Below are 21,447 nucleotides of genomic sequence, written 5' to 3' on the forward strand. Positions count from 1 at the left end.
CTCATGAGGGAACTTTGAAAAGATTGTGGGAAAATGGAATTAAAGTAAGAGTTTATTTTGGTACAAATAAAAACTTTGAAATTCATGGCATAGTTTTTTTCATAATACATGTTTTCTGGAAACTTTCTGAAGACCCAGCGTAAAGGGCAGGACAAATGCCAGGAGCTAGGGCAGTGGTGGCCTCACAAATGACATGATCTCTTCCTTCCCTCTCATTACCACCAAGTGCTCTTGGGAATCCTTTGTGTTGCCAGGGGCTATGAGGAGGTTAGCAGATGATTTCTGGTCCTTTCTCTACCTATTTGAAAATACTTACTTTTTTCTGTTTAGTCACTGCCTTCTGTTTAATATTCCAAAAAGAGTGTAGTTCTTTCATTTAATACAATTTAAACATAAATAAGAGCAGCCTACCCTTCTTTTTCCAGAAGGCCTCCTTGTAATACATCATACATTTGATGATAGCCCCCATTGGAAGACGCTGAATTAGCTGGTTTCTCTCAGGTGGAAGTGCAGGTCTAAAATGAATCTTGGCCGTCAAAGTTGGAGGGATGGCAATAATGACATATCTGCACTAAAATACACATACACATAATACCATCTCAAACAACCTGCAGGCTTTACAGAGGGAATACAAGGTAACTCTAAATTTTGCCAGAGGACATGTGCACTCAACAGAGAGACATAAAGACAGAAAGGGAAGGGAAGGAACAGTGAGAAAGCACCCCTCAGTGTGGCATAGTCATGCCCCAATCCCTTCTCCTCCATCTCTCCATCCTGTTGAGATTCTGGACACATGAGTATATGTTTCTCAAGCTTCCTTGCTGAGATTCAAACCACAGCGTGCCATGTGGGATCTGAGTCCCTTAATCACTAGACCATAGGACCAACTCAAAACATCATCATTTTTATCATTTTGAATGGCATTGAGTAGTAATAAACAAAATGAGGCAACTGTGAAGCAACAAAACAGCCAAGGCTGATAATTTGGAAGACCAAGGCAGAAACATGCCAATACTAACTATGTCATTGCTTAGATTATATCTGGTTAGAAGCCATAGGAGACATAAGATCTATTTACTATATGTTCCTTTTATGTGAGCTAAGTTACCTCATATAATTCATGATTCAACGTCTCTACAATGATCTTGTCACCTGTCTGGTCAACAGAGGTGACAGGTTGCCGCAGCTTCACTCTGTCCCCCAGGAGGTTCATTATCCGCTCACTCACTTGACCAGATCCGCCTACAAACTTCCGTTCCTACAGGAGGAGGTAGGCAGAAAACAGAAACATTATAAAAGCCCCCCAAAAATCATATTTGCTACTGATTAGAATACCTCCAGAAAGTAACGGGATAGACCTCCACCCTCTGCACACTTAACTGTTGGAAAAATTTATTAAGATACAGGCAGAGTCTGCCAAGACACAGGTATCATTCCCTACCCAGCTTCCACCAATGAATACCAGTGCTGCTTTGATCAAATGGGAATATCAACAAGTCTGTGGACTTCAAATGCTCAAGAATACAGTGCATAAATGGAAACCCTGGGTAGCTTGTCCCAGAGGGTGTAGTTTCTAAGTCATCTTGGCTTCTCGTAGTATTGGGCTTGAGCTGTCTAGGCAGGGAAAAATGTAGACAGTGTTATACTGTAGACAACATAATTTTAAGAGAATGGGCTCAGGGTGATCTTGGAGAGAGCCAAACTCTACCAGTCATCACCAAATAATGTTCTAAGGATCTGAGTTTCAGATATTGAGTAACTTTTTGCAAAACTGTTTGGAAGTTTCAAAGTGGAGGCATAAGGGTGAAAGCTAAGCACCTCCTCGTTCCTTTACACATTGTCAAACAGTTCTGTTGAGAAGCTCTGTAAAACATGGAGTGTACTGTCTACTGCCATCTTCTAGGCTAAGCATGGAAATGGCTCCAGTTTAGTTTTAAAAGGTTAAGGCCATAATGAAATTTAAAAAAAAATAATTGCCAGAAAACATGAGCATTCCCCAGAGAGAGAGAAAGCAATCCTCAATGGGGTGTGGTCATGCCACAATCCTCATCCCATCCAGGTACACCATTCCTAGAAAAAAAGATACCCGTTCTCTTTAGATAAGGGAAAGCTTTGAAACAAGCAACCTCAGAGTCTGGATAATGCAGAGAAATGGGATTCGGGCTTTGCCACTTGTTTGTTGTGTGTCTAATGAACAGAAGTGGTATGTGAGCTGGGAAAAATGCATGTGGGCAGCAAGAATGCTAAATTCAAAATGTAGAATTTACTCTTGAAAGAGTGGCCCTAAATCACTTGTGTGAACTGGAAGAATGGTCACGTTGATTCTTTAACAGTTAACATAAAAGAGTAACTCTGAGTAACAGATGGGACAAAAGCCTTACGTTGGGAACAGAGATGAATGTTTAAGTACTCAATTTTACAAGTACTAGAATTTTTCTGAACATTTATTTATTTTAGTTATTTAGCTTTTCCTACATGAATAGCCTGACTTTTTCTGACCTACAAAAGGAAGAAGCTTAATTACCAAAACCTAATCAATTCAAAATGAAACAGTCTTTAGCTGTGAACTTACTTTTAAGAATAAAAACAGGAAATGAATTTTGGCTCAGAAGTTTTTTGACATCATTTCATGCTGCTGATTACACATTTCGAAATACTAAAGTGATTATGATATTCGGGGTGAGGGCAAAATCACAAAACTACAGTTTCAAAATAGACACACCATACCTGTCCCCCATTGGTGACTGAGAATATCCGAGTGGTGCCCCCGCACTGCTTCACATACCACAAGAACCACAGGGCGGATACCTCGTGGGGCTCGGAGGTCACATTGATATTCACAAAGAGAGTGGCAAACCGTCTAGCAGTCCTGTTTGCAGAACAAGAATGGCAGTCAGGTGCCAATACATACATGAGTCCGAAGACCTCATGTTAAAACACAGTTTAGTATGGCTAGAAATTATTTCTATTGAAACTGAAAAAAAAAAGTGAATAAATGCATTTTTTAACTCTTGGAGAAAATAAAGTTTTCTCCTGCTTTGAAGAAATTATGGGTTAGGGACCAGCAGTTAGTGTAATGGCTATGTCACTGGACTCCCACGTAGTCGACCGCAGTTCGCGTCCCGGACCCAGTGGCTTAAACTCACGCCGGGCACGTGTGCGTGCATGCCCAAGATCCTGAGAGGAGAATGGAGGAGAAGGGATTGTGGCGTGGCCATTCCCCCTGGGGGGTGATTTCTCGCTTTCTGTCTCTATGTCTCTGTTTGTCTGGCAAGCGCACGCACCCTATAGCAATCCATTCCCACTTGCATCCTTCTCCACACTCTAGCCAATGAACTCTTTGAAAGCACAAAACTTAAAAAATTCTTCAGTTGAAAAGCCTTTTGTGACTTTCAATGGAAGAAAGATCAAATCGTGAATACAGCCAGGTAATCTTGCACCATCAGCCTCTGTCAGGTCTCCAACTTCCTACACCATCTGCTCTTGTCATCTAAGGTCCAGGCACACTATCCTATCAGGTACTAAGACATGCCAAGTTCCTTCCCACATTTGGACTTTCACATAAACTTAGCCCAATTCTCAGTGACTAGAACATATCACTACCTTCCCCCCTGACACACATCACCCACTCTCCTCTGTCTCCCCCCAACCTCTGTTGGTTATTCCTGGGAGGAACAATCCCCGTCATACCATGTACATTTCCTATCGGGTCACTCCTGGAAGATAACATTCTACCCCCACTATCTATGCTTCATGTGAGCATTCCAAGAAATTACCATTACTTGCAAAGTCCCAACCTTCCCTGTCTCTCCACAGTCACTGGGTCATTCCTAGAAAATACCATCTCCCCATACTATGAGTTTCCTCATGAATGACATAATCTCCATCCAAAAACAGTCTCATTTCCACTGTCTTCCCAGTACTCCCATGACTCATTTCTAGAAGGTATAAACTTGTCCCATTATACTTGCTTCATGTCTCCCTCCAGGATTATGGGTCAATCTGGGATGATACCATGTTTTTATTCCCTGCCTTTTACCTTCTTTTGTCTCCCCCTGCCATAGGGGTCAATTCTGGAAGATACCATCCCCACACATACTACCCAAGCTTCTCTGTCTCCTCATGACCTCTGTGGGTCATTCCTGGGAGATACCAAACCTCCAAATGAACCAACCTTCCTTCTCTTCACCTTTACAGATCACTCCTAGATTAAACCATCTGCTATACCCTCTAAAAACAGGACTACCCTCCTCTGTCTCCCCCCTGCCTGTGTGATTCATTCCTAGAAGGTGCATTCCATGCTAGGACACTAATTGCTCTTCCTATATCCCTCATCATGAGAGATCAATCCTGGATGACACCATATTCCCTAACTCCCCTACCCCACCACACTCACTCAATATTCACTCTCTATTGTCCTGTAGGTCAGTTTTGAAGGATATATTAACCCTCCTCCACTCCAACATATATATCATCCTCTGTCTCCCCTGCCACTTTGGAACATTCCTGGAAGATGCCATTATCCCACTTTGTACACCCATCCTGTTCCTGTTGTTCATTCATAAAGAATACAAAGCTACACAATAACCACTCTCCTTTATTTCCCCCTATCCTTGTGGGGAGAAAACTTATTCTTGGAAGATGTCATTCCACAGTAGTATTCTCTGTTCCTGTCTGGCCCCTATTATTATGGGTAAATCCTGGTTGATACCATATTCCTCCCTCCACACACACATTATCCACCCTCCCCCATCTCCCCTTACCCAGTGGGTTATTCCTGGAACACACCATCTCCCAAACTATCCAGTCTTCCCTATGGCTTTTTTGTTGTTGTTGTTGGTTTTTGTTTGTTTGTTTGTTTGTTTTTTGTTATAGGGCACATGTGCTCACCAGAGAGACAGAGGGACAGAAAGCGAGAAATCACCCCTCAGGGGGCATGGCCACACCACAATCCCTTCTCCTCCATTCTCCTCTTGGGATCTTGGGCATGCATGCACATGCACCCGGCGTGAGTTTAAGCCACCGGGTCAGGGACTCAAACCATGATTGACTGCAATGGAGTCCAGTGAAATAGCCATTACACTAACTGCTGGTCCCCTTATGGCTTCTTGTCCTCTGTGGAACATTCTCAGAAGATTACACCCTCCATATCAACCAATATTCTGTTTCCCCTCAGATCTTCTAGGTCATTCCAGGATGATACCATTCCTCCCCACAAGACCCAACCTCCCTTCTTTCCCTCTGGCATTGTGTATAATTCCTGAATGATACCATCTCCCTGCATCACCCTCCTTTTCTATCTCCCATCTACCCATATGAATCAATGATAAATTATACCATCTACACGCACAAACAATATCCATTCTCTTCTGTCTCCTCCCAGTCCCAGTGGTTCATTCTTGGAAGATACCATCTTGTTACATGATTCTTGTGTCCTGCCTACTCCCATCACTATGGTCAGTTCTGGATGGTACCATGTTTTGCTCCCCTGCCCCACATACATATATTCACCTTCTGTCAGGCCCTGCCCTGTGGGTCAATTCTGGATGATACTATCTTCCAGCTACACCTCCTGACACACACATACACATAAAATTCACCCTCCTCTGTCTCTTCTGCCCTATGGCTCATTCCTGGAAGATATAACCCATATCCCACAACCTTCCCTGTCTCCTCCTGTTGATTATAAGCCATTAATGGAGGATATCATTCCCTACCTCCTATCCTATACACATCATCCATGCTCTCCTGTCTCCCCTTGACACTGTGGGTCATTCCTGGAAGAAACCATCTCCCTACACTATGGACACTTCCAGTCTCCCAACCTGGACCTGTTGCTCTTTTATACAAATACTGACCACCATACTGCCCATACTGTCTTTCCCAATGCCCCACTGTCTCAGTCATGGAGAATATCACTTTGCTTCACTCTCCCAGCTCCTAGTCTCCCCACTGCCCCCATGAATCATTCCTAAATGACAGCATCTTCTCTCCCATATTCCCACAGCCCCTGTGGCTCATACCTGAAACTTAACATTTTCTCAGCCATCCACCCTTCCTGTATTTTCTGTGAACTTGGAGCTCATACTTATTAGATACCATCCTGCCATACTATCACTTCTGTTTCTGCCTTATACCTGTTGGATCAACCCAGGGTGACATATCCCTCTCCATAATCTCAATCTTCTAGGTCTCCCATGTCCCTGTGGTTAATTCCTATATACACTGCTTCTTGTGTCTCCACTATCCCTATGTGTTAATCCTGGATGATATCTTCCTCATCCACCCCCACCTCCAACATCCAAACTTCCCTGTCTCCTACTAGCCACTGTGGGTCACTCCTAGAAGGTACTAATCCTTCTTCACATCACTCTACTTTCCCTGTTTCCTCCCAGTACCTGTGGGTCATTCCTGAAATATACCATTCCCACCCTCACCCCCCAAATGTACCACATCCACCCTCCCCTGTCTCCCTGTCACTGTGGGTCATTCCTGGAAGACACCATCTTCCCACACTATGCACCACCCTTCCTGTCTCCCAACTTGATCCTGTGGCTCATTCATGGAAGATAATAATTCCCATTTTATCTACCTTTTCTGTCTCTACTGAACCTCTATGGCTATTCCTGAAGGACTCTAACCTGCCTGTCCACGCCACCTATTTCCCTCCACCCCTGTGAATCGTCCCTGGAATATACCATCCCACCCAAGTCATTCACCTTTCCTGAATCTCCCTTTACCCTGGTGCTTATTCCTGGTAGATACCACCTTGCCACACTATTTTCCCTTCCTGTCTTCCCCCATCCCTGTGACTCATTCCTGGATGATCACATCCTTGTTACAACATCGATTCTACCCTGTCTCCTCTCTGCCCCCATGGCTCATTCCTGGAAGATGCCATCCTTATATACTAGCCTCACTATCACCCCTACCCCTATGGGTCAATGCTGTATGAGACCATATTCCTCCCAGCCCACCCTCTACAAACACCCCAGTGGATCTTTCCTGGAAGATATTACCCGCCACATGATCTAATTTTTCCTATCTTCTCCCTGCTCCTGTGATTCATTTCTGGATATTATCATCCCCCAACAACATCCCATCTACCCTTCCTGTCTCTCCCCCAGATCATATGGCTCATCCCTGAAAGATACCAAGCTATCACATAACCTATGCTTTCCTTCACCTACCACTGTTCACCCCCACAGAATCAGTCTTCCTGTCTCCTCTCAGCCCTGTGGTCATTTCTGGAACATACCATCAACCCCTCCCCCACCACACACACATAATATCTACATTTCTCTCTGTCTCCTCAGCTCTTGTAGCTCATTTCTGGAAGATTCTTCCCCCATAACATTCTGTCTATATTATCCTGTCTCTCCCCTACCTCTGTGGCTTATTTTTGGCTGATACACTACTTCTTTAGTTTCATTACAGGTTGTTTAATCAAGCAGTACATCCTTTTACCCTCAGGTCACATAAGGTTCCCCCTTGTACAGATAGTTCCCTGCCATTCTGTGTTCAATGACAGTCCTGTCTACTTGAAGAATATAAACTCCACGAGGATAGGGGCCATTTCTAACAAGTTCACCATCATTACTTTGGTGCCTGGCATAGTGCCTTTATAGAGCAGGCCCAAAATGAATGCATACTAATACATACATCAACACTATATTATTACAGTGCTTATGTATTTAATTAATATGTAATAAATACATATATAATAAATATTTATGAACTGTAACTAATATCTGTAACTGTAACTAAGAGATTTTACCTTAAAACATTATATGTGGAAACTTCAAAAAATTTGTGGAAAAATAGAATTAAATTATGAGTTTATTTTTAGGCAAAAAATGTAATTCCATATATATATTCTCATAATATGTTTTTCATGAAGTTTTTGAAGACCCCTAATACAGTTCCTATTTTTCATTAGTACAGACTAGATTCCCTCCAGTTTCTTATTATTCTACATTTATAATTATTCTACAATTACTGGTTTTATGACAGATTACACAATCCTTTCATTAAAAGAAGTTCTACTTCATTCACTTACCTAAATTTTTAGATTCATTTTCTGTTAAACCTGCTCTGAAGTTCTAAAGTGCCCTCAAAGTTGCTACTGACTGAAAGATGATTAGGTTTCCTCTTAATACTTTCCCTCTAAGTTATTAAGAAAAGCACTAAAGCTCAAGACAGGAGAGAAAGGACTGGAAGAAAACATAAAAAAAATCTACTTTGTCCAGCAGATTTTATCGATGAGATCTTTCATGGTCATCTTGTCCCATTCATCAGCATGTGGAGCCGTCCAAGGTGCATCAGCTGGAATCTGCAGAGAAAGAAGGTGTGATGGTAACTGCCACCACTCCCCCTTGGAAAGGTCCTCCTGAGAGCCTCTGAAAATTGGTTTTTTGGTGTCTGTGTTGGAATGTATGATTGGCATGGAATTGTATGTGGAGATGGGAAGAGCTATTGATAGTCTATGCCTTAATGTTGTTGCCCAAACAATAATAATGATAATAAGTACATACAAATGCATGGATAACATTTTTTATGTAATTATGATGATGATGATTGAAAGCTAAAACCCATTTTACATCCCCAATTCATGTTTGGGAATGATGTTACAGAGCCTGAGGCTAAATTAACACACAGTAAATTCTTCTCTCCTTTACTATTAACATGGCATTATGGATGGATAAGAAAAAGTTAGTAAAGATATCTGGTAAACATGCCATATATCATATAAATGCTCAATAGCATAGAGTTGAAGGTACACAGACATTAGTATTAGAGAGTAGGTTTGAATCCTAGTTCCTCTGCTCTGTGCTTCTGGGGAGATTACATATTCCCCAGCACTCATTTTCCCCATTTGTCAAGTGGAAATACAGAACTTTGCAGAGTTGTTGAGTACACTGGAAATAACATGCATCAATGTCAGAAGCAATCTTCCCTGTACTGTACAAAGATCTTGAAACAGTTGCCACTGTTATTCCAGCAATGGGTCATGTGTAAGCTGAACAAACATTTTACCTCCTTCCCCATATTATCCATAGTTCGCCATAGATTGTTGTAATCCAGATAGGCAACTGGATTCCAAACGGGAGGAAAGGCACCTCGGAATGGATAAGTTTTCCCCTGAAACATAAAAGCAAAAGAAATCAATTGAAAAGGGTAATCCATTAAATTAAGATGACATTCTAATAACAGAAAAGTCCAATCAGTCTAAGGCAGTTATTTTCAAAGTAACAGGATCCTCTACTCTGTCAGAAGCCTTCCCTTTGATGAAAAGTAAGTATGTTTTACCTATACAGGTCCCAATTTTAATAAGAGTAGCAAAATGTCCTTGGTGCTGTTAGCTGTCTTTAATTTACAGGAAACAATAGCTTTGAATTTATTTCTACTTATTGGAACAAATAAAGAAACATAGCTCATCCATATAATATACTCAGTTCCTAAATTTCTATCTAATCTCTCTGGAATGCTGTTCCCACTCAGATAAGACCAGAATAATGACATGGAGGTCTGTCTTTAGACCACATATAGGACAGGAATAGTAAAGCAGAATGTCTCAGATTATATTAAGTTCTACACAGGCTAAATAAAGACTGGCTAGACTACAGGACTATGTTTGATGTAAATAATAAGAATATTAGCAATGTAGAATGATGGGGATTTGTCATTTTTAGCTACCCATCATCTATTCCCCTTTCCCAGAAGTATGTTTTTTTTTTTTTCTTTTTTGAGGAAACTATCCCTACTATCCCATGGACAGCTGTGTAGGGAGGACTGTCTCAGGTACCAGGTCACTACAGGAGTGATAGGTTAGATCCTTACTCTCCCCCCACCCTACCCCCACCCCTTACTTCTCTTAGTTTAACTCAACTATGAGCTTATGATCTGTGCTTGTCCAAGCACACACTCGCAGAAGACTTTGACCGTGAGGTGAGTCACTCATGCATAGACAAAAATGAACTGCAGTTTCTCCTTCCCTGTGGCAGTGTACTGAGCAAATGTTGTGCTACAAAGACTATGACTATGGTTCCTGCCCATAACTTGCTAGAGCTCCCCTGCTCTCTGCTCATTCTCAAATATGGTACTCCAGTATCATGTTGGTTCTGTGGGCCCATGGTACAACCATGCCCTACTGGGGAGCTCGCTTGCTCACTCTCTCTCTTTCTCTCTCCCCCTCCCTCCCCCCTGTCATGAGTGTATCTGACCTCTGGCAAAAAAAAAAAAAAATACAAAAGTAAAAATAAATATCTTGTAGGGGCTAGATGGTGACATAGTAGTAAAACACAATTCTCTGAGACGCAGACTCACATGGGAAGGTTCCAGGTTTGCATCTGGAGACCTTTCTAAGCACATCAGGAACAGGTGTGCCCATGATCTAAACTAGATAAAGCTGGGGGTGTACTGAGTATCAAAACCCTGTGGGGGGTGCTAGATCATCTATGTCTGTTTCTCACTTATATAGGAAATACACTCTTAAAAAATAAGTAAATGCCTTATCAATCTTTTTTTTTCTTAAATTGCTATAAGATCCATGTGCTCACCAGAGACAGAGAGACAGAGAAAAAGAAAAAGAAAGTGAGAAATCACTCCCTGGGAGGATGGCCATGACACAATCCTGTCCCCTCTTCCATTATCCTCTTAAGATTTTGAGCACGCACATACACATGCCCAGCATGTTTTTTGAGTAAGTCCTGGGTCCAGGACTCAAATCACACAATCAGCCATATGGCATACAGCCGCCTTAGCCACCATGCAACCTGCCTGGCTGGCCCAATGTCTTGTACATCTTCATAAGGTCAAAATCTTTTCTACTAGTCAAATTTTGTATGAGAATTAGATTTTGTAATGGAATAAACATTTGCAAAAATCTTACTGTGTATACTGTTCAATATTAAGAACTGCTGCCTTTCAAAGCAGGGACACGACATAACAGCACAGGCTTGCACATGCACACACATTCTCCAATTGAGTAAAAATGTAGGGCAGCCATTAAGTGACAAACAAGTACTTTTCCTTTTCACATAGCAAATTCAAATAACCTCAGAAGATTGTGTAATCTGATTTCCTCCCTGAAAAAGTTATGTTGGAATGCTGCAATACAACTTTTTGAAATTTCAAATCCTTTATTATCATCACCATCATTATTAACATTTATTAAGGAATGTCTCCACATCTCCCACTGACTGAAGTGCTTCATATGCATTAGCTTCCGTAATGCTCACTGCAACCCCATGGAGGCAAGTACTATTAATATTTCTAGTTTATAAATGAGGAAACTAAAGCCCAGTGACAGTAGCTAGTAAACAGAAGAACAGAAATTGCTTGTTCCCAAAGTCTTTGCTCATAAAACACGCTTTCCTGCCTCCTGTATAGTTGATGGAATGTGGAGATAAGTTTGTTCAAAAGACATTGTAAACATCCCAACTAAAAGAAAAGAGAATTTTGAAATGTGAAACATATAAATCTTCCACACACATCTTTTCTGTTGCTAAGGAATAAAAATAGAGATGAACAAGCTCCAGGAGTATAAGATGACTGCTAAGGAGACATGGCCAACTTTGGAAAATGCTAGTTTGGGTTCTGAGAAAAACGAGCAGAGACATTTTACAAAGAACATAAAAATAGCTACAAAGAGGACAGAGGCCAGGGTGAAGTAATAGCCAAGAGTAGCCTTTGGAACCACTGGGTCTTTTCATAATTCTTGCCTTCTTTGAAATCTGAAGAAATCTACATTTTCCTCTATAAAGCACATTTATACTCAAGGAATAGTCTCATACAAAACTGATTTTGTTTTTTAAAAAATTTAAAAATATTAAATAGTCTCAATTATCTGGGTACATGAAGAACAGTATTACAAATAAAACTCAAAAAAATATATTCCACGTTCTTTTTTTTTTTTTTAGAAAGGTTTTTGCTATAGGGTGCATGCAGCACTTGCCAGACAGACAGAGAGAGACAGAGAGACAGAAAGTGAAAAATCACCCCCAGGGAGGATGGCGATGCCGCAGTCCCTTCTCCTCCATTCTCCTCTCGGGATCTTGGGCACAGACACATATGCACCCAGCATGAGTTTAAGCTACCAGGTCTGGGACTCAAACAGCAGTCAACTAACTATATGGGAGTCCAGCGACATAGTCATTACACCAACTGCTGGTCCCAATATGTTCCACATTCTTAATGAAGTTCTTCACAGAATGCTGCCAACTTGACTATGATTTAACACAAGGTCCTAAAGACCCTGTGATCTGAGCTTTGATAAAAAGAGGTGGCAGAAATGAATCATTCAGGGAGAAAGGAAAATTAGGAATGAGAGCCATGAAATATTGTAAAAGATCATAAAGTCCCACTGTAACATAAACTTTTATTCTATTGACAAAGGCATCAAGTGGATAAAGGATTTCATAAATTAGTTTCATCCTTACCAGTTTCTGACCTCTGTCCTCATTCCCCCCCAAAATGTATACCTGCTAAAGAAATGCAGGTACGTGGGTCTTCAAAAGGTTCACGAAAAATGTGTATTATGAAAAACCTATGCAGGGATTGCAAAAGTTTTGCATCAAAATAAACTTGTATCCCTCCCCCCCCTCCACCGCCCAGTGGGCATGTGCACTTGCCAGAGAAAGACACAGAGAGAGGGGGAGGGTGAAAGTAACCCCCCAAATAGGTGTGATCAGGTTGTAATCCCTTCTCCTCCATTTCTCCACCCTGTTGGTATTTGGGATCACACATGCACACATGCCCAGTGTGTTAGTCAAGTCACTGGGGCTGGGATTCAGACCTTGCATTCAGCCATGTGGGATGTGGTTGCTCTTAACATACCAGGACACAGAGCTGGCTTAAGCTTATAATTTCATTCTTCCATGAACTTCCTGACGTATCCTCATATCTGACAAACTGGCATCTATACACCATTTCCTTCTTTCTCACAAGTGCCTGAAGTGCTTCTAGCCTACTTCCAAACTAGATGACTCAAGACTACTTTTGTGTGTGTGAACCCTAAAGTAGTGTTGTAGGAGAACCTAGAGATATCTCTAGGCTGAGTAAGAATTGCCTGAAAGCGGAGACCCTGCTCAGTCTTCTCAATGTGATTCTATATTTTTCTCACAAATTTCAGCAGTTTCTCAATCCTAATTCTGTTTCTCAGCAATACATGCCTTTAAGATCTATGAGTGTGAGGCAAGAGTTCTGGGAATACTTCCAAATGACTGCTGCTCTTTGGAAATAAAAGAAAATTAAAATGGCCAAAGTTAATTTTGCACCTATACTCTGAAACCTAACTACCTTTCCAAAGTGTCCTTTAATCTCCAAAGAACGGCAGACATTGTGGATGTCGAGTAGAACAAAATGTCCCTGGAATTGTGCCCCAAAGACTTAAGTCCTTTTGAGAAACCACACCCTTAATCTGTCAATGTTCATAACAGGTGATTATTGCCAGGAGATGATAGTTTAGGCTTCCCTATCATTCTTGATTCTTATTCCTATAAGATAAGCCAAGTTTGTAGTAAGCAAGTGGCATTTACTGGCTGGCATGTTAGAGAATTTCATCTCTTATCTACTTTTTATTCCAGTTAAGCAAAAGGAAGTGAATGTTACTAGAGTATCATAGGTCACTGGGGAAGCTATCAAATATGTCTTAAATCATCTGAAGATGAACAGCTTCTGGACTGGTTTATCTGGCCTATATGAATTCTTTGGGACCCCTCTAGTCCCACTTTTTGTGATAAGGCCTGTAAGAGACATCTTTTTACAGTTTCTTTTCTATAGTTTATAATAATGCTTTTAATACAGAAATAATCTAAAGAGATCTATTAAATAGGATGAGAGTGTTGTGTTGTACTAATCATTAGCAAAATCATTTTCTTCTACTTTCTAAATGCAAGTGGACAAGCTCTCTTCAAACATACATAGCTTCCATTCCACCTAGAAAAAGCCTTTGTACTCTATATGAAAACAGCTATTCTTTTCCATTGTCATCCTCTCTGTAGTGTTTCTTTTTTTTAAAAAAAAAAGGTTATTTTTTTTTACATTTAATCACTGTATTATTACAGCATACCAAATGAATTTTCCCATTGTGATTACATTGCATTTCAGTCCAGTCAAAGATATTATTAGTACTATATACACTATAATCAACAGGCTTCTTTCCATTTTGGGTCCCTTGAATGTTTTGCTTCTTTCTTTTTCCCTCTGATTCCCTCCCTTAACTGTCACACTCAAATGATGGCTCACTTTCGTTCATATCTTCTTAATTCCTATAATCTGAGTTGTACCCTTGAAAGTCCATAGAAACCCGTTTCTCTAAGGTCACCAGTGAGCTCCTTTTAGCCTAAATCTGACCACTCCGCATGTGATACCACCCCACCAGCTTGTGCTGATTCTCCCGAGTTTCCACCTAGTTCCCCAGGATGCTCCCTTCTCCATCCACTGAATCCTACAGGGCCCCAACCTCAGTCTTTGCCATTTCCTCTGCCCATCCAGTTCTCCTTTCCCTGGGGAACTCATCCACCATCTGAGTTTGTTATTGTTATATTTGCACAGTGTTATGTTTTTCCTTTTTCATGTCCCTGCTCCCTCTATGTTTATGAATACCAAATTGTTATCTACAACCTCTCCCAACTTCAAGGGCTAGTAGTGCATTCCTGTGTGTTTGCTCATGACCTGATGGTGAACCATATTTTCAGCCTCTGTTTCAAAACTTGCACAACTACCACCTAATGGGAGGAGGGCACCTAAGTCATGTACTTCTACCTCCAGAAAAAGAGAGGAAGTAAATGTATATAGAAATAATATCATAGCGTCAAGAATGAAAGGTTTTGAATGAATAATTATGCCAGCTTTCCCAAGAGACTCTAGTTTTATACAGAAATTACAAACAAAGGAATTAAGACAGGAACAATATGAGTTCTTCTGGGGGCTCATAGGTAAAGATAACTAACAGCATTTTTTTTTCTTTTTTTCTAGGAAAAATGTGTCCTCCTTCACAAATGCCATAAACTCGAGAGAAATAGGCAGTTAGGGGGAAAAAAAAAACTGAAGATGTGAGAACAAATGGTTATTTATTAGCTTTATTAACCTATCATTCACATATCTCCTATTCATCCTCTTAAAGCATACAATTCTGGGGACCGGGCAGTGGCACAGCAGTAATGCACCTATATGCCGGGAATGTGAGAGCCCATGATCCAGGCCAGCTGGGACTGAAGGTAGATCTTTGCATAAAGATTCTGTTGAGAGTGGCTCTCTGAATAAATAAACAAACTTAAAAATAAGCAAAATATACAATTCAATGCTTTTTATTTTGGGCATATTCATAGAGTATGCAACCATTATCACATCTAATTTTATGATATTTTCATCACCCTTAGAAGAAACCCTTACTCATAAGTAAGTTTCCACTTGCCTCCATCCCATTTTAAAAAGTTTATTTCATGAGAGAGAATGAGAGCTATAGAGACACCTTAAAGGGTCTCACCACACTGGCAGGATTTATCCCCCAGCCTGCTAGGATCACGGGTGCACACTGGCATAGTCCAGTGTGTTCAGGCTGACCCTGAACATGAAGGGCCCAGAGTTCAGATCCATTTTTTTAATTAATTAATTAATTAATTAATTTATTTATTTATTTATTATTCTTTTCTTTTTTTGGAGAGGTTTTTTTTGCTATAGGGCACATGCGCTCACCAGAAAGACAGAGAGAGACAGAGAGAAAGCAAGGAATCACCACCCCAGGGGGTATGGCTACGCTGCAATCCCTTCTCCTCCACTCTTCTCTTGGGATCTTGGGCACACATGCACATGCGCCTGGCATGAGTTTAAGCCGCTGGGTCCGGGACTCGAACCACAGTTGACTACAAGGGAGTCTAGCGATATAGCTATTACACTAACTGCAGGTCCCAGATCCATTTTAAATAAGCATCCTCTGTGATTCTGAGGCAGCTTCTTCTTCAAATCTAGGCTTACTGTAGATATTGGGTCATTGGAAAAGTCATGACACATTTTTCATAGAAAAAAAAAAAACAGAAAAATATATTGTGACTTTTCCGATGATCCAATAGAATGGAGAATAATGCAGAGCAATGGTTCTTAACTAAGGATGATTTTGCTTCCCCAGGAATATTTGCCAATGTCTGAAGATACTTCTGGCTATCACAATTGAGAGGGAGATGATGCTAGACACCCTACACTGCACAGGGTGGCCCCTATAAGGAATTACCTATAATCTTCTCTGGGCTCCAACCCTTTCTATTGGGTCATTGGAAAAGTCACAATATGTTTTTTTTATAAAAAATATGTTATAACTTTTCCAACGACCCAATATCTGCAATAAACCTGGATTTGAAGAAGAAGCTGCCTCAGACTCACAGAGGATGCTTATTTGAAATGTAGGGTATAGGGATCCTGTCATCAGACCTCTTAAATCAGGGGTGTGTTTCCAGAGAATATATATTATTAAACAATTCCTAGGTAATTCTAATAGTTACTAAAGCTTGAACATTATAATCACATAGTGTTTGTATAAAATTCCTCTCGTTCATTTAGCTTTGCATATTGTTGAATTATTTGAATAATGAAGAAAAGTCAAAATGCCAAAAATACTTAGTCTTATAATCTATCTTCATTAAACTTTAAAAATACTAAAAATAATAATACATTCAATTGTGGGTACCTTTAATCTATCTTCATTAAACTTCAAAAATACTAAAGAAAATAATACATTCAGTTGTGGGTATCTATTCCTTTCACCAATATTTATTGCCCCTTAAACTTTTTCCTTAAAAAATCAGTCACTTTACTTTTCTTCCTTACATCCTTGACTTACTACCAACAGCTTTCATGTCTGATTTCTCTTGCTTGCCTTTGCTCCTAGGTAACAGTATATGGTCATAATAAATGAGTCACATCATAGAATAATACAATTGGGCAGCTTTTGGTGAATTTAGTACGTTTAACATGTCTTTGAAGATATTACAAGGTAAACATATGTGTTTTATTTTTAATATACATGCAGGTGTGTGTGTGTGTGTGTGTGTGTGTGTGTGTGTGTTTGTAATTTGTTTAAGCCCAGCTAGTGCCTACTAGCAGAGACAAAACTAAGTTCATGGCTCCATACTTTTGGTTTGAATTCCCCTGTTCCCCCCCCCTCCATTCTCATGCTTCAGTTTACATGTCAGGAAGATTGGATCTGAAATGCCATTGAGTGGATCCTCCAAGAATAGCCCATCAGGATATGCTTCTAGGCCTGGAGGCTGTAGGCATGAGTGAATACTGACTTGAGAGAAATATGGTCCCTATGATCCCACTTAGCTGCTGCCTATGTTAAAAACCACTTCTGTTTCCTCTGATGGATGAGAACATCTTGTTCATCACCCACGACCCTTGTCATTCTCTACATTGTATTAAATGTATTTATGTATGAGTCTTCCTTTCTTGACTAGTCTCAATGCACCCAAGAAGAAGGACTATACCCCATGTACCTTTACATCTTCTATCCTGCCTTATGAATAGCAGGGTTCCAGTAAATGTTTGTTAAATGAAAAAGTAAAGGAGGGAATGGGATTCTTGCTTTTATAGCCTATCTAGTATCACATCTAGCTTCCCAAGCCCCAGAATAAGTCCAGTCACTTTCTATGTCAATGAACCTCTCTCTCACCTCAGATAAGATCTTATAATGAACGCTAACTTAACACTGATTTTTAATATCAGTTCTGCAAACAAATGTTTTCCAAAATGGTGAAAATCAACATTACCATCAAACTGACTATAGACTTTACTACTCGTAGGGTGTTGAATCAAACAGAAAAAGGTGGAAGACTCAGGCTCTCAGGGAATCTAAATCTTTCAGAGTACTTCTAACATTAGCATGTCTCACTCTGATCTTTATGGATACTATATAAGACAGGTTCCATGGTCAGAAGTCTGGGAAATCCTAGTTTGTCTTAAGCAGCCTTTTTATTGCAAGACCTCATAGCACTCCTATTTTCCTAATGGCCATCTTGACTCAAAACACAGGGATAGAATACAGAGCATTTCCAAAATATATCTGACCATCAAATCCTCTCTTTTTAAACACATTTGAGATTAACAGTGCTTAGAAAATACTCAGGAAATATTTCCCTGGGCAGTCTTTCTTTATATTTTGTTTGGTACTGGCAGGAGCTCAAGATAACACAGGAAAACATAAGATGAAAGTGGATCTGTGAAAACCATAATATTTATTCTTCAAGTGCTACATATGAGAATACATTCTTCATTTGTAATCCTTCTGGACAAGAGGGTACATCATCTCACAACACTGAGCCAAATAGGAGAAATGAAATCACTTGCACAGTTACCTAAATCTACAAGTATATCATGGGCTCTGTACTGAGTCTCTGCCCTTGGCCTTCTCTCCTAGTAAGCAGACAGTGCAGTGAGAAAGTATTATAGTGTAGGTAGAGTTCCTTGCTATTTAGGTCATTAACTGAGTGCTTTCACCTTGGGTATCCTAGGGACTGGGATAGCCCTGCCTTTTTACTTTATGAAGCCACTTCAAGATGGCTCTGCAATCATGATGGCTGAGAAAGGCTGAAGCCATGCAACAGGAGGGAGGGTGGACCAGGAGCAATCAGAATCTCAGTACAATCTTCTCAACATTTGAACATTTGATATTTTTAAAAAAAGTCAGATTAGGAAAAGTCAGATACTCAGGGCTAATCTATCAGTGGATGCCCAAACAATTATATGGATTAGTGACGGCACCCACAGCTATGTCTGTGCCCTGGGGTCTACTTTTATTGCCCACTGCTGGTTAGCAAGTATGAACCAGCGTGATTTGCTCCCATTGTCTCTAAAGCTCAGTGTTTTTTGAAAGATATTTATCTGCTGGATATGGCTATGGAAACTAGGCCACTGGGTATTTTGACAAACACACGAAATTAAACCTCAGCATGAGGTTCACTGTGTATCATTTGAGCCTGACAAATTACAGAATAGCTATGAGAATGAAAGGAAATGGACTAAGTAATCATTCCCTTTGTTTGAAAAATCTAACATGAGAAAAGTCTTACAAATGAAAAGGACTCAGTTCCACAGCCTTCAGGATCAAAGCATCCATTATAATGAACTATAATTAACGCTTCAATATTCTGTGATTCCACCAAGAATTTTCTTCTTCTGGTTGTATGAAACTCAAACACAAAGCAAAAAATAAAATGAAGTGCTATGCAAACAGTCCTAGACTGTTCAAAAACTGTTTTGACATTATCATCAGCATTGTCTCTTTTCAGGTTCAAGTTCTGCTAGGTCATCAGGAAAGTCATGACGCATTTTTGCATAGCAAAACAGAAACATACGTCATAACTTTCCCAATGACCCAATATACTTGCAAAGATTAGCGACTGACTAGGTTTTTGTATCTGTCTCTTTCTCTCACTCCTGTAGGACCTTGAACCAAACACACACATTCTGACAACATTCTCTTAGGTCTAGAGTAGAAATAGCTGTTACTAAAATTCTGAGGTCCATTAGATTTTTGAAAAGTTCACTGAATTTGACATAGAAATGAAAAAAGTTTGAGTCCACACCTGAGACAAGGGGCAACATAGCAGCATCCATCCTGTTGCAAGGCAGGACAGGGCAATGACAGAAAAGACCTTGTGACTCGGTTAACATGTACTCATGGGACAATGGTACTTTTTTCAGAAATTGCTCAAAATGGACCAGGTATGAGGTTCTATGAACATTACAGGGTTTTTAAGGGTTCAGCAATTAGAAGGCTACCCTGTAAGTTTGAAAATTGAGGATCAGTGATTGAGCCTTTGAATTGCAGTACTGGGTATATGCTCTGGGGTGTGGGTAGGGGTTAAAAAGACAGGGAAGTAGGGAGAAAGTGGAAAGCAAACAGGAAAGAAAGTTTAACCTTCAAGGAACAACTACATTCTGACTTGAAAGATCAAAACATCAAGGAGTTCAGTTATCATGGAGACTAGAGCAATTTCTCTGAAGGAAGTTGCTTATGTAATGTTTCATTCTGTTCTCAAGGGTATTTTGGCCACTAACTCAAATGCAAGGCCCCACAGGAAGAGGTGACTGCAAAGTTCCCTAGCCTAAGAGAGAAATCCTTTGTATCTGCCCTTCTCTTCTTTCTATTACAAGTGAAGGGCAGTTCAAGGTGGGAGGGTAACTCTAGACTACTTCTCAAGAAATGATGAGAAAATTACTCCTACAGTGAATCAGTCCCTATTGAGAATGAATGGAAAGAAGATGAAAAGGGTTCTGTGATGGACAGTGGTAATGGCAGCACAACATTGTGCAAATCCTGAATGCCACCGAATTGTACACTTGAAACAGTGAAGATGATAAATATGTTATATGTATTTTACAATGATTTTTTTAAATAAAAAAAGTAAATGGAAGGAAAAATTCTCTAATAGTAATTAATCTTACTCAGTTAAATCTGGTAAGAATTAAGATACTCTAACAACAACAAAAAAAACTCCTCTGCTTTCTACATGGCTGCCTGGCTGAAACCAAGATTCCCTCTTAGCAACAACAAAATTTACTTAGTATTCCAGAGCACACGCACATTCTGGAAAGCCTTTGATTTCAGTCGTTGGCATAGAAACCTGGAGTAAATGGCTGTGGAAAGAATACAACCAATATGAGGAAAGACTACTTGCTGAGCTGTTACTATCAGGAAAGCTTATGTTATTTTAAATAAATCTTTATCATGCCATTCTCTAAAAACAACAACAAAATTTACTTAGTATTCCAGAGCACACGCACATTCTGGAAAGCCTTTGATTTCAGTCGTTGGCATAGAAACCTGGAGTAAATGGCTGTGGAAAGAATACAACCAATATGAGGAAAGACTACTTGCTGAGCTGTTACTATCAGGAAAGCTTATGTTATTTTAAATAAATCTTTATCATGCCATTCTCTAAAAACAAATGTGTGATATATATTTATAGTCACTATTTTTATTTAGAGAGGATGTGAAAAGCAAGAAGAAAGTGAAAATTAATGCAAATGCCAATTTCTCCTAAGAAACAGCTCTTGCCAAATGCCTTGTTCCATTTCTGGCTGGGTTCTCCCTCCCCACATCCCTTAGCTTACCTGCACTATGATGTGAAAGAACTCATAAAATGCAAAAAAGGAAATCAAGCATTTCCTCCTATCTCTGAAAGACATAGTACTGCAAAATTGAACAAAATCTCTCCATGACTAAATGAAACTCACACATGAAACAAACTTAATTATGGAGTATCATATTCACTGTTATTTACAGAAAAGAATGCACTGTATTATTGAATCATATGAAAAATCATGATGTATTTTTGCATAGAAAAATACATCATGAGAGCTGGCAGTAGCATGGTGGTTATAGGCACTGGACTTTCACATGGTCGACCATGGTTCAAGTCCAGGACCTGGTGGCTTGCTTTCTCACTA

The 21,447-nt window shown here is 40.0% G+C and overlaps 1 protein-coding gene across 1 annotated transcript in view; it reads right to left on the minus strand.

Moving 5' to 3' along the window:
* Nucleotides 1-21,447, minus strand: part of MAOA (monoamine oxidase A) — a 70,994-nt gene that overhangs the window by 14,499 nt on the left and 35,048 nt on the right. The window contains exons 4-8 of the mRNA XM_006148866.3: nt 9,037-9,141; nt 8,241-8,332; nt 2,728-2,869; nt 1,109-1,258; nt 412-571 (exon numbers count right to left, since the gene is read on the minus strand). Of these exons, the coding sequence (XP_006148928.2) occupies nt 412-571; nt 1,109-1,258; nt 2,728-2,869; nt 8,241-8,332; nt 9,037-9,141 (649 nt within the window). The remainder of the gene's footprint in view (nt 1-411; nt 572-1,108; nt 1,259-2,727; nt 2,870-8,240; nt 8,333-9,036; nt 9,142-21,447) is intronic.

Source organism: Tupaia chinensis, unplaced genomic scaffold, assembly GCF_000334495.1.
Source record: "Tupaia chinensis unplaced genomic scaffold, TupChi_1.0 Scaffold000248_1, whole genome shotgun sequence".
Lineage (NCBI taxonomy): Eukaryota > Metazoa > Chordata > Mammalia > Scandentia > Tupaiidae > Tupaia > Tupaia belangeri.